The 13,725-nt window shown below is 45.6% G+C and overlaps 1 protein-coding gene across 1 annotated transcript in view; it reads left to right on the forward strand.

The window, feature by feature from the left end:
• The first annotated feature begins 7,941 nt into the window (after positions 1-7,941).
• MARCHF11 (membrane associated ring-CH-type finger 11) overlaps positions 7,942-13,725 on the forward strand; it is a 313,378-nt gene continuing 307,594 nt past the window's right edge. Inside the window, exons 1-2 of the mRNA XM_063922952.1 lie at positions 7,942-8,279; positions 8,531-8,862. Of these exons, the coding sequence (XP_063779022.1) occupies positions 8,656-8,862 (207 nt within the window). The 5' untranslated portion in view covers positions 7,942-8,279; positions 8,531-8,655. The remainder of the gene's footprint in view (positions 8,280-8,530; positions 8,863-13,725) is intronic.

Below are 13,725 nucleotides of genomic sequence, written 5' to 3' on the forward strand. Positions count from 1 at the left end.
CGAATTAAGGGCTCCATCCACAAGTCCCACATGCCTAGCGGAATCGCTCCGTGTTAGCTCCTCCTTCAATGTCTCCAGCTTCTTCTGCAAAAGCCTGATGAGGGGAATGACCTGACTCAGGCTGGCAGTGTCTGAACTGACTTCACGTGTGGCAAGTTCAAAGGGCATCAGAACCTTGCACAACGTTGAAATCATTCTCCACTGCGCTTGAGACAGGTGCATTCCACCTCCTATATCGTGCTCAATTGTATAGGCTTGAATGGCCTTTTGCTGCTCCTCCAACCTCTGAAGCATATAGAGGGTTGAATTCCACCTCGTTACCACTTCTTGCTTCAGATGATGGCAGGGCAGGTTCAGTAGTTTTTGGTGGTGCTCCAGTCTTCTGTACGTGGTGCCTGTACGCCGAAAGTGTCCCGCAATTCTTCTGGCCACCGACAGCATCTCTTGCACGCCCCTGTCGTTTTTAAAAAAATTCTGCACCACCAAATTCAAGGTATGTGCAAAACATGGGACGTGCTGGAATTTGCCCATATTTAATGCACACACAATATTGCTGGCGTTGTCCGATGCCACAAATCCACAGGAGAGTCCAATTGGGGTAAGCCATTCCGCGATGATCTTCCTCAGTTGCCGTAAGAGGTTTTCAGCTGTGTGCGTATTCTGGAAACCGGTGATACAAAGCGTAGCCTTCCTAGGAAAGAGTTGGCGTTTGCGAGATGCTGCTACTGGTGCCGCCGCTGCTGTTCTTGCGGCGGGAGTCCATACATCTACCCAGTGGGCTGTCACAGTCATATAGTCCTGACCCTGCCCTGCTCCACTTGTCCACATGTCCGTGGTTAAGTGGACATTGGGTACAACTGCATTTTTTAGGACACTGGTGAGTCTTTTTCTGACGTCCGTGTACATTCTCTGTATCGCCTGCCTAGAGAAGTGGAACCTAGATGGTATTTGGTAACGGGGGCACACTGCCTCAATAAATTGTCTAGTTCCCTGTGAACTAACGGCGGATACCGGACGCACGTCTAACACCAACATAGTTGTCAAGGCCTCAGTTATCCGCTTTGCAGCAGGATGACTGCTGTGATATTTCATCTTCCTCGCAAAGGACTGTTGAACAGTCAATTGCTTACTGGAAGTAGTACAAGTGGGCTTACGACTTCCCCTCTGGGATGACCATCGACTCCCAGCAGCAACAACAGCAGCGCCAGCAGCAGTAGGCGTTACACGCAAGGATGCATCGGAGGAATCCCAGGCAGGAGAGGAATCATCAGAATTGCCAGTGACATGGCCTGCAGGACTATTGGCATTCCTGGGGAAGGAGGAAATTGACACTGAGGGAGTTGGTGGGGTGGTTTGCGTGAGCTTGGTTACAAGAGGAAGGGATTTACTGGTCAGTGGACTGCTTCCGCTGTCGGCCAAAGTTTTTGAACTTGTCACTGACTTATTATGAATGCGCTGCAGGTGACGTATAAGGGAGGATGTTCCGAGGTGGTTAACGTCCTTACCCCTACTTATTACAGCTTGACAAAGGGAACACACAGCTTGACAAATGTTGTCCGCATTTCTGGTGAAATACTTCCACACCGAAGAGCTGATTTTTTTGGTATTTTCACCAGGCATGTCAACGGCCATATTCCTCCCACGGACAACAGGTGTCTCCCCGGGTGCCTGACTTAAACAAACCACCTCACCATCAGAATCCTCCTGGTCAATTTCCTCCCCAGCGCCAGCAACACCCATATCCTCCTCATCCTGGTGTACTTCAACACTGACATCTTCAATCTGACTATCAGGAACTGGACTGCGGGTGCTCCTTCCAGCACTTGCAGGGGGCGTGCAAATGGTGGAAGGCGCATGCTCTTCACGTCCAGTGTTGGGAAGGTCAGGCATCGCAACCGACACAATTGGACTCTCCTTGTGGATTTGGGATTTCGAAGAACGCACAGTTCTTTGTTGTGCTTTTTCCAGCTTGAGTCTTTTCATTTTTCTAGCGAGAGGCTGAGTGCTTCCATCCTCATGTGAAGCTGAACCACTAGCCATGAACATAGGCCAGGGCCTCAGCCGTTCCTTGCCACTCCGTGTGGTAAATGGCATATTGGCAAGTTTACGCTTCTCCTCCGACAATTTTATTTTAGGGTTTGGAGTCCTTTTTTTACTGATATTTGGTGTTTTGGATTTGACATGCTCTGTACTATGACATTGGGCATCGGCCTTGGCAGACGACGTTGCTGGCATTTCATCGTCTCGGCCATGACTAGTGGCAGCAGCTTCAGCACGAGGTGGAAGTGGATCTTGATCTTTCCCTAATTTTGGAACCTCAACATTTTTGTTCTCCATATTTTAATAGGCACAACTAAAAGGCACCTCAGGTAAACAATGGAGATGGATGGATACTAGTATACAATTATGGATGGACTGCCGAGTGCCGACACAGAGGTAGCTACAGCCGTGGACTACCGTACTGTACTGTGTCTGCTGCTAATATAGACTGGTTGATAAAGAGATGTAGTATGTATGTATAAAGAAGAAAGAAAAAAAAACCACGGGTAGGTGGTATACAATTATGGACGGCCTGCCGAGTGCCGACACAGAGGTAGCTACAGCCGTGGACTACCGTACTGTGTCTGCTGCTAATATAGACTGGTTGATAAAGAGATGTAGTATGTATGTATAAAGAAGAAAGAAAAAAAAACCACGGGTAGGTGGTATACAATTATGGACGGACTGCCGAGTGCCGACACAGAGGTAGCTACAGCCGTGGACTACCGTACTGTGTCTGCTGCTAATATAGACTGGTTGATAAAGAGATGTAGTATGTATGTATAAAGAAGAAAGAAAAAAAAACCACGGGTAGGTGGTATACAATTATGGACGGACTGCCGAGTGCCGACACAGAGGTAGCTACAGCCGTGGACTACCGTACTGTACTGTGTCTGCTGCTAATATAGACTGGATGATAATGAGATGTAGTATGTATAAAGAAGAAAAAAAAAAACCACGGGTAAGTGGTATACAATTATGGATGGACTGCCGAGTGCCGACACAGAGGTAGCTACAGCCGTGGACTACCGTACTGTACTGTGTCTGCTGCTAATATAGACTGGTTGATAATGAGATGTAGTATGTATGTATAAAGAAGAAAGAAAAAAAAACCACGGGTAGGTGGTATACAATTATGGACGGACTGCCGAGTGCCGACACAGAGGTAGCTACAGCCGTGGACTACCGTACTGTACTGTGTCTGCTGCTAATATAGACTGGATGATAATGAGATGTAGTATGTATAAAGAAGAAAGAAAAAAAAACCACGGGTAGGTGGTATACAATTATGGATGGACTGCCGAGTGCCGACACAAAGGTAGCTACAGCCGTGGACTACCGTACTGTACTGTGTCTGCTGCTAATATAGACTGGATGATAATGAGATGTAGTATGTATAAAGAAGAAAAAAAAAACCACGGGTAGGTGGTATACAATTATGGATGGACTGCCGAGTGCCGACACAGAGGTAGCTACAGCCGTGGACTACCGTACTGTACTGTGTCTGCTGCTAATATAGACTGGATGATAATGAGATGTAGTATGTATAAAGAAGAAAGAAAAAAAAACCACGGGTAGGTGGTATACAATTATGGACGGACTGCCGAGTGCCGACACAGAGGTAGCTACAGCCGTGGACTACCGTACTGTACTGTGTCTGCTGCTAATATAGACTGGATGATAATGAGATGTAGTATGTATAAAGAAGAAAGAAAAAAAAAACCACGGGTAGGTGGTATACAATTATGGATGGACTGCCGAGTGCCGACACAGAGGTAGCTACAGCCGTGGACTACCGTACTGTACTGTGTCTGCTGCTAATATAGACTGGATGATAATGAGATGTAGTATGTATAAGGAAGAAAAAAAAAACCACGGGTAGGTGGTATACAATTATGGATGGACTGCCGAGTGCCGACACAGAGGTAGCTACAGCCGTGGACTACCGTACTGTACTGTGTCTGCTGCTAATATAGACTGGATGATAATGAGATGTAGTATGTATAAAGAAGAAAGAAAAAAAAACCACGGGTAGGTGGTATACAATTATGGACGGACTGCCGAGTGCCGACACAGAGGTAGCTACAGCCGTGGACTACCGTACTGTACTGTGTCTGCTGCTAATATAGACTGGTTGATAATGAGATGTAGTATGTATAAAGAAGAAAGAAAAAAAAAACACGGGTAGGTGGTATACAATTATGGATGGACTGCCGAGTGCCGACACAGAGGTAGCTACAGCCGTGGACTACCGTACTGTACTGTGTCTGCTGCTAATATAGACTGGATGATAATGAGATGTAGTATGTATAAAGAAGAAGAAAAAAACCACGGGTAGGTGGTATACAATTATGGATGGACTGCCGAGTGCCGACACAGAGGTAGCTACAGCCGTGGACTACCGTACTGTACTGTGTCTGCTGCTAATATAGACTGGATGATAATGAGATGTAGTATGTATAAAGAAGAAAGAAAAAAAAAACCACGGGTAGGTGGTATACAATTATGGATGGACTGCCGAGTGCCGACACAGAGGTAGCTACAGCCGTGAACTACCGTACTGTGTCTGCTGCGACTGGATGATAAATAATGATATAAAAAATATATATATATCACTACTGCAGCCGGACAGGTATATATTATATAATGACGGACCTGCTGGACACTGTCTGTCAGCAGAATGAGTTTTTTATAGAATAAAAAAACACCACACAAGTCACACGACGAGTGTTTAACTTTTTCAGGCAATCACAATATAGTATACTATACTGGTGGTCAGTGTGGTCAGGTCACTGGTCAGTCACACTGGCAGTGGCACTCCTGCAGCAAAAGTGTGCACTGTTTAATTTTAATAATATGTACTCCTGGCTCCTGCTATAACCTATAACTGCTCCCCAGTCTCCCCCACAATTAAGCTGTGTGAGCACAGTCAGATATTATACATAGATGATGCAGCACACTGGGCTGAGCACAGATATGGTATGTGACTGAGTCACTGTGTATCGTTTTTTTCAGGCAGAGAACGGATTATATTAAATAAAACTGCACTGGTGGTCACTGGTCAGTGGTCAGTCACTAGTAAACTCTGCACTCTCTAGTACTCCTAAGCTCCAGTAAATCAAGTGTCTCTGTCTCAATCTCACACTCTCTCTTCTAATCTAAATGGAGAGGACGCCAGCCACGTCCTCTCCCTATCAATCTCAATGCACGTGTGAAAATGGCGGCGACGCGCGGCTCCTTATATAGAATCCGAGTCTCGCGATAGAATCCGAGCCTCGCGAGAATCCGACAGCGTCATGATGACGTTCGGGCGCGCTCGGGTTAACCGAGCAAGGCGGGAAGATCCGAGTCGCTCGGATCCGTGTAAAAAAAGCTGAAGTTCGGGCGGGTTCGGATTCCGAGGAACCGAACCCGCTCATCTCTAGTGTGTACTGGGTGTAATATGTATGTGTGTGTGCGTATATGCGTATATATATCTATATATATATCTATATATATATATATACCAGCAAATAGAAAACCACAGCAGTGCAGTATCCGCACTCGCCACTAATAGGGTGGGGTGCATGTAGCCCATGGCCACCTACTCAAAAATATAGAACCAAAAAGTTCAGCACTCACCAAAATGAGCTCACTTATCCTCACAACATCAATGAATAAATGAATAAATGATGGGGGTTTAGTTAGTGAATTGGCCAATGCACGGAAGCCTGCATACCGCTCGCCAAGGTACCCCACCTTCATGCAGGTCCTACACTATCACAAAATCATAAAAATTAAAACCTGGAAACTGTATCACATAATATAACTGCAAATATGCCCACTTGGTGTAAGGTGTACCTGCCATGAACTGCATGGCTTTTAAAAGGTACACTAGTCACCTGACACTGGCTGATAAATTACTAAAGGGCAGCTGACACAGGTTTAAGATAATTGGGGTGCATGAACAAAGTTTGTGGCCACAGTTAATGAGTATATTTCAGGGGTAATCCTTGGTTATTCATTTATTCATTGATGTTGTGAGGATAATACCGCTTTCACATCGCAAATGCCGGATCCCACCCGGTAAGAGAAACGTGTCCTTAACGGGTGGGATCCGGCATTTGGTCTCCTTTGATGGCTTTCCGACACGGCAATATACCGGGACGGTTGCCATAGCAGCGGGGGGGAAGGCGCAGCAGCAGCAGGGGTGGAGGCGGCGCTGGGAGATGAGCTCATCTCCTGCGCCGCCTCTCCCTATGCTGTGAATGGGAACCGTGTCGCATCGACGCGGCTCCCATTCACACTGCGACTGACCCGGGTATAATCCTTCTTTTATACAGGGTTGAATTACCGGGTCACGCGACCCGCTAATTCGCCGAAAGTGCTTTCACATCGCACACTGACCCGTGTCGACACGGCAATATGCCGTGTCGATACCGGGTTATTTGTGCGATGTGAAAGGGGTATAAGTGAGCTCATTTTGGTGAGTGCTGAACTTTTTGTTTCTATATATATATATATATATATATATATATATATCTATATCACACAATCGCACACCAGTGTATATACTGTAGGTTTTCTATTCATCCGTCTCTTCTCACCAGTGTACAGTACACACTACCTTAATATATAGTGCACCTATTATTACTCTAGTGTACCTATTTTATTACTCTTTTTGTTTTTAGCTGGTATTAGTACTATAGTTTTCAACGGGACACACCCCTGAGTGGCAATAAATCCCCTTATAGGTGGACCTAGACATGCCCTTTGGGCAGAGCATGACCCCCCCCTCACCACCAGAAAGTGCTGTGTATTCTGCTGCCAACTGGAATCTCCCTGGACTCGTTTTCAAAAGCAGGCAAGTATGACTAATGTTTTACCCATGGGTCTATTTACTAAGCCTTGGATGGAGATAAAGTAGCACCCAATCAGCTCCTAACTTCCATTTTTCAAACCCAGCCTGTGTCCTGGCAGTTAGGAGCTGAATGGCTGGTACGTTTTCTCCGTCCACTTTATCTCCATCCAAAACTTAGTAAATAGACCCTATGGGCGGGATGTACTAAGGGAAAAATGCGGTATTCGGGGGTTTTACCGCACTTTGAAATGTACTAAGACCCAGCCGCCCACACATCGGTGCGGAGGGTATCACCATCTTTTTATGGCGATACCCTATAGAAGCCTATGGGCTTCTTTCCGCAACCCGCTGCACTCGCCGCTGAACGCCGACCCCTCTCTCACCAGTGTGTTGGTGTCCTGGCAGCCTGCTCCATAATCCCCCGCCTCCTCCGAGCTCCTGCAGCAGCTGGTGAGGGTCCTCCTCTTCCCCCTCCCCGTCCTCCAGAAGCTGGTGCACTCCGTGCTTCCTGTAGCTGCCCCGACTGCACAGCTGCTTGTTCCCCATATGAAGTGCCGGGGTTCCGGGTGCTGATGGTGGTAGCGACCGGCACCTCGGGGTGGTGCACACCAGGAACGGCGTGGTCCTTCGCCGCACGCAGGAGCATATGACGGGAGATGGGCGGGTGCCAGCCGTGCGTCTCAGGGCGCCGCCGTACTCCATGCTGCAGGAGGTCATGGTGAGGTGGGCGCTGAGCTGCAGGGCTTCCCCTCGAGACTACCACTGTTCGCGGGGCACCACAAGCATCGCGATACTAATCGCATATGTTAGTACATATGCGATTAGCATCATTGCGATGACCCGCGATCAGTGATAGTACATCCCGCCCTATGGAGTCTATTCATGAAGCAGTGAAAAGGGAGGAGAAGTGAGCCAGTGGAGAGTTGTCCATGGCAACCAATCAGCATTGAAGTAACATTTATAATTTGCATACTATACAACTGTACGAAGCAGCTGATTGGTTGCCATGGGCAACTTCTCCACAGCTTCACTTCTCCACTCTTCTCACTGCTTCATGAATAGACCCCTTTATTGTGATCAAGATGATATGTAACGTTAGTAGACTTATTGGAATAAATAAGATGTAATCCTGTACATACAAGTGCAGCGCCTGACAGCGGAGATCCTGTCACGTGATTGGTCGGTGCAGCGGGTGACGTCGGTTATCGTTGCGGAGCTGTTTCCCCACTTGACCGGTAACTGCCGGGATCCCGCATATTTCACTGCTGCGCAAGAGGGGCCACAGGGAGACAGACAGGAAGACACACCCCCACGGGGGAAGTATCGTAATCGGGGCAAACACACAGATCTGGATCCCTAATACTATCAGACACCCTACCCGAGGGAGAAAACTTACCAGGTATGCGCATGCAGGTGCTAGGAATACAGCCCCCAACACACATCTGACCCAACACACATCTAGCAAGAGTGTGTGTTTGTGTGTGTGTGTGGTGGTCAGGGAGTGAGGGGATGAGCACGGTATGACTGGCAGCAGCAGTAGGCAGCGGGCAGAGGAGCGCAGGCGGCGAGCGCCCATTATGAGTGTGATGGGGCTGCTGGGTGTCAGTCAGTCTCCTCCTCCCCCTCATGTCTGTGTATGATGATTTGCAGCCTCCGCCAGTGATGGAGCCGGACACGCAGTGACCCCGCACCGCTACACACCACGTCCGCACACCCGGCCGCCCGCAGCAGCGCACACACCCTCTCCGGAGCCCAGATCACGGCTGCCGAGCGGGATGCAGGAGGAGCGTGGGCAAGCGGATGACAAGCCTGCAGACGAGCCGGTGGATGAGAAACAAGAGCTGGGGGAGGAGGACGGGCAGCAGGCAGCGAAAGCCGGAACAGCCTCTCCCCGGGACAGCAGGAGCGACTCGGACAGCGTGGAGAGCAGCGACACCCCGACCCCACCGACCTGTAAGATCTGCTTCCAGGGCTCCGAGCAGGTGAGCAACCTCCACCCCCGTCCACTGCTGCCATGTGTGGCTCCTGCGTGCAGGGCGGATGACTGGGCATTAGTTGGTAATGTTTACAAAATACACCAGATGAAGCCAAGCGATCCCTGCTATCCCTTCCATATACTGTACATATACAGTACACCCTGACTCGTCGTCACAGCCAACTGCCGTGTATGCTGTGTGTACTGTATGCACACCACACACCCGTATCAGGAGCTATAGCTTGTGCACTTTATTTCAGCCATAGAGGCACCACCAGCCTCTGCATATCCTACTTTACTTTTTGTTATATTAATAATGTATCACATTCCAATACATATACACACTATTCTTATACTGTATGTTCCTGGCACTCACACCCACAGCATTGCTCTTCCTATCTCTACATCCTCCATACACCTGTATGGTATACTGCTGTGTGTTTTCCCCACACACCCTTCTGCGCCTACTTACCTATGACAGTCTCTTGGACTACAACATGCCAGCAATGAGCCAGTGACATTATCAAATAAATACTACACACATCACCCAGAGTTCCCTTTTATTAAAAAGCATCATTGTTTTAATAATAATAATAATAATAATAATAATAATAATAATACAGGTTGAGTATCCCATATCCAAATATTCCGAAATACTGACTTTTTTTGAGTGAGAGTGAGATAGTGAAACCTTTGTTTTCTGATGGCTCAATGTACACAAACTTTGTGTAATACACAAAGTTATTAAAAATATTGTATTAAATGACCTTCAGGCTGTGTGTATAAGGTGTATATGAAACATAAATGAATTGTGTGAATGTAGATACACTTTGTTCAATGCACAAAGTTTCAAAAAATATTGGCTAAAATTACCTTCCGGCTGTGTGTATAAGGTGTATATGAAACATAAATGCATTCTGTGCTTATACTTGGGTCCCATCACGATGATATCTCATTATGGTATGCAGTTACTCCAAAATGCGGAAAAATCCAATATCCAAAATACTTCTGGTCCCAAGCATTTTGGATAAGGGATACTCAACCTGTAATAATAATAATTAATAATAATATTATAACTTTAAAAATACACTTTTAGATGAGGGATTGTGTGCTATGTAATCCAGTGTGTATATATAAGTTACACATTTGCAGGCCTTGTTTTACTTGAACCATTAGTACTGTTCCTCTCCATTTTCAACTGGTAAATTGACTACCATTAAACTATCTCTATTGCTGACTATTTTGAATATTAAGTTGTCTTCTGTGTCTATTTTAGTTTGTGTTGTTTAGTATTTTATTGTCAATATTACGTGTTACAAGCAGCCTAATATGTTTATATTTAAAGGCATGTTACACAATAGCATGTACGTGTGAATATCGACCTATGGTAGGAACATAGTGGCTTCCATTGCCTTGGGGTTAATGGGGCACTGACATGCACTAGTGACCGTGATGCTTGAATGGTTTATATAAATAGTTTTGCTTTGCACTATGCTTTGAGTTCCTTTAATGATGCTGGCATGTCCACAGACATGTAGAAATGAAATATGGAGTGTATATGTTTCACATCTTCACAGTAAACACCCTTCTAGATGTGAGTCAATGGGAATGGTTTAACTCCTCTTCCAAGTTTCGACACCTAGAAGTTCTGTCTGGTATAAATATTTCTATATTAGACACAAGCAGGGGTCCGGCACGGGCACTTAACACATGTAACATTGGGTGCCCTCACAATATAGATAAATACAACGCAGAGATGGTGCGGCACTCCAATGATTTGCAAGCGTATGTATAATGATTATACACCCGCTTGCAATTCATTGGAGTACCGCCCCATCTCTGGGTAATATTTCTATTATATATATATATATATATATATATATATAAAATTTTCTCCTGGCTCTATTTATATCAATAGTAGAAATGATCTGCAGGAAGCTTTAGATGTATTTGAGGCCAGAATGTAATTTACAATACACATGCTGTATGGCTGTGACGTGATTGACCCTGTGTAGATCACAACTGTTCTGACCATACTGTCGGACTCTTATGACTTGAAAACAAAATTGAGCTGTATTAGAATCATGGATATCTAGAGATGTGTGGAATATGCTCCAGACTTCTAGGTTGATTATGTGAACAGATAAACATGATCATAGGAAGCTGATTGTAATCAGCACCAAGGACAGCTCTCTGAAGAGTCAGAGAAAATCTACATGCTGTAGCTAACCTGTCTTCTACTATCATAATGAGCTCATCGGTAGAATATTTATATTTCAGACCAGTCCATGAAGACATCCATATGTAATCAAATGCATTGCAGCGTTTTTCAATAAAAAAAAATATAACATTAATTTATAAAAGAAATGTCCATATTATAATATTTGCTTTCCACAACAGAAGAAAAAGATAAATCATTTATGATATACTAAACCTTTTTTATTTAAATATGACATAAAACCAAGTTATTTATAATAGAGTATTGTTTAAATTATGGGTTTTTTTTTCAGGTTCCCTGAACACATTCTATAAAGGTATTTAAAAAGAACAGAGGTTGCATAATTCAGATAAAAGCAACATATATCAAAGTAGTTATTTCTTTACTTATTACTTACAATAGAAATCAGGTAACCTAGAGATATTTGAACTACTAGTGGGTCATTTACTAAGATTTTATTTTGCCTGATTTAACAAATCACACTAATCGCCAGAACAAAAAGCGTACATTTACTAACAAGCATTTTTTCACTCGCGTCTTTGTCTTCCGATGTTGTAGTATGTCGTATTGTAGTAGTATGTGTGTGTATAGGTGCAATTTTGTTGTTCACAATAAAAGACGCACAAAACTCGCACCTCGACATGTGCATGTTTGACATAAGCATGCAAAGATCATTAAGATCTGTCTGTAAAAGTAAAGAGTTTTTTTTTTTTTAAATGACGTGGTGTTCCCCAACCCCCACCCCCAAATGCATAACTAGCCCTGGGCTCTTTGAGATGGTCTTGGATGGAAAAATACAGCGGAAAAATGACTGCTGTCCCCCTATATTTAACAACCAGCACCAGGCATTATTATTGGTCCGTGCCATAGCATCCCCCCCCCCCCCCCCCACCCCCCAACTAGTCAGCCCATGCTGTTTATTCCTGAGGGAGTGTGGACCCTCCCAATAAAGATGTCTCCCCTCATGGGTACTCAAGGCCGGGGCTGAAGCCCAAGCTATGCCCAGCACCTGTAGGCGATGGGTGCTGGGTTCATAGCATTAAAGTTTAAAAATAAAAATATTGTTTTTTACAGTAGAACTATAGGTCCCGGCAAGCCTCCCCCACATGTTGGTACTTGGGGAACCACAATTACCAGCATGTGGGGCATTAAATGGTCCACTGGTGCCTGTAGTCCTACTGTAAACAAAATATTACAATAAACACAGGACACACACTATTCAGAGTACAACTTTATTTAAGCATGCATTCACACTCACATAGATACACACACTTACACATACTTACCTACATCACCCGTTGCCCTCACGTTCTCTTCTACAGTAGTAATCCACATCACCTGTCAAAAAACAAAAACCTTGTTTCAGTGTAGATTGGTCATCTTCGGGCCATGTAAGCATCCAAGGGGTTAAAAAACAACAAACCGAAAGCTTGAATCCAGCGGATTGAGGAGCAGCATGTGTTTCCACATGCTGCTTAACTGCGCAAATGACGGGTACACGGGTGACTGCTGTCTCTAGGAGCCCTGGTCAGCCAATTAGCACTCTGCTCCGGGGGAGTTTCATTGCTCATTGGCTGTGTGTAGCACCTATAGAGATGAATGGGTGGTCTTCAGGTTGCCGGCGGCCGGGCTCCCGACGACCACCATACCGGCTCCGGAATTCCGACCGCTGGCATATCAACAACTTTTTCTCCCTCTTGGGGGTACACGACCCTCCTAGAGGGAGAATAGATAGCGTAGCGAGCGCAGCGAGCCTGCAAGGGGCTCATTTGCGCTCGCCCAACTGTCGGTATGCCAGCGGTCGGGATTTCGGTGCCGGTATGCTGGTCGCCGGGAGCCCGACCGCCAGCAACACATATTACACCTGAGATGAATGGGTGTAAAACACCATTCATTCCAGTGTTGGGAATTATATGATTATGTGGTTAACCACAAGGTCTATTGAGGTCAGCTTTGTGGTTCACCTCAATTGACCTTGTGGTTAACTGCATAATTAAGTGGCTCCCATCATAGAAACATATGTTGTTTTCACACCCATTAATCAGGCTTCAGCCCTGGCCTTGGGTGCCCTGGAGGGGAGGGACCCCTTTATTGGTGGGGTCCCACCTCCTCGGAATCCTCGCCAGTTGGCTAACTAGTTTGGGGTAATGGGGGGCGAAAGGGGGTAATGATATGGCCACAGGGACCAATATAAATATGTACCCCGACTGTGGCATTACCTCCCTGGCTGGGGGAGCCAGATGCTGCTTTTAAAAATATGGGCGACCTTACATCTTTTCTTCCTTGGATTTTTTGAACCAGGATTGGTCCAAGAGCCCGGTGCAGGTTGTTAAAATACAGGGGGACCACAGTAATTTTCTCCCCTATATTTTTTCAACCAGGGTCGGCTCAAAGAGCCCGGTGACAGTTATGCTGTTGGGGGATGGGACCCCACGTCATTTTTTTTTACGATTTTTAACTCTTTGTTTACTTTTACAGACAGCATTGCTGTAACTGATCTGTGCATGCTTCTGTCAAACATGCACATGTTGAAGGTGCTTTGAGGTGCGCTTTTTGTACAACTTAGGTGGTGCTTTTGATTGGTCTTAGGCAAAAATAGGTTGTTTCATCAAATCATTGCAGAGATTTACTGCGTTGAGGTGTGACTAAGAG

Source organism: Pseudophryne corroboree, chromosome 5 (assembly GCF_028390025.1).
Source record: "Pseudophryne corroboree isolate aPseCor3 chromosome 5, aPseCor3.hap2, whole genome shotgun sequence".
In the NCBI taxonomy this organism is placed as follows: Eukaryota; Metazoa; Chordata; class Amphibia; order Anura; family Myobatrachidae; genus Pseudophryne; species Pseudophryne corroboree.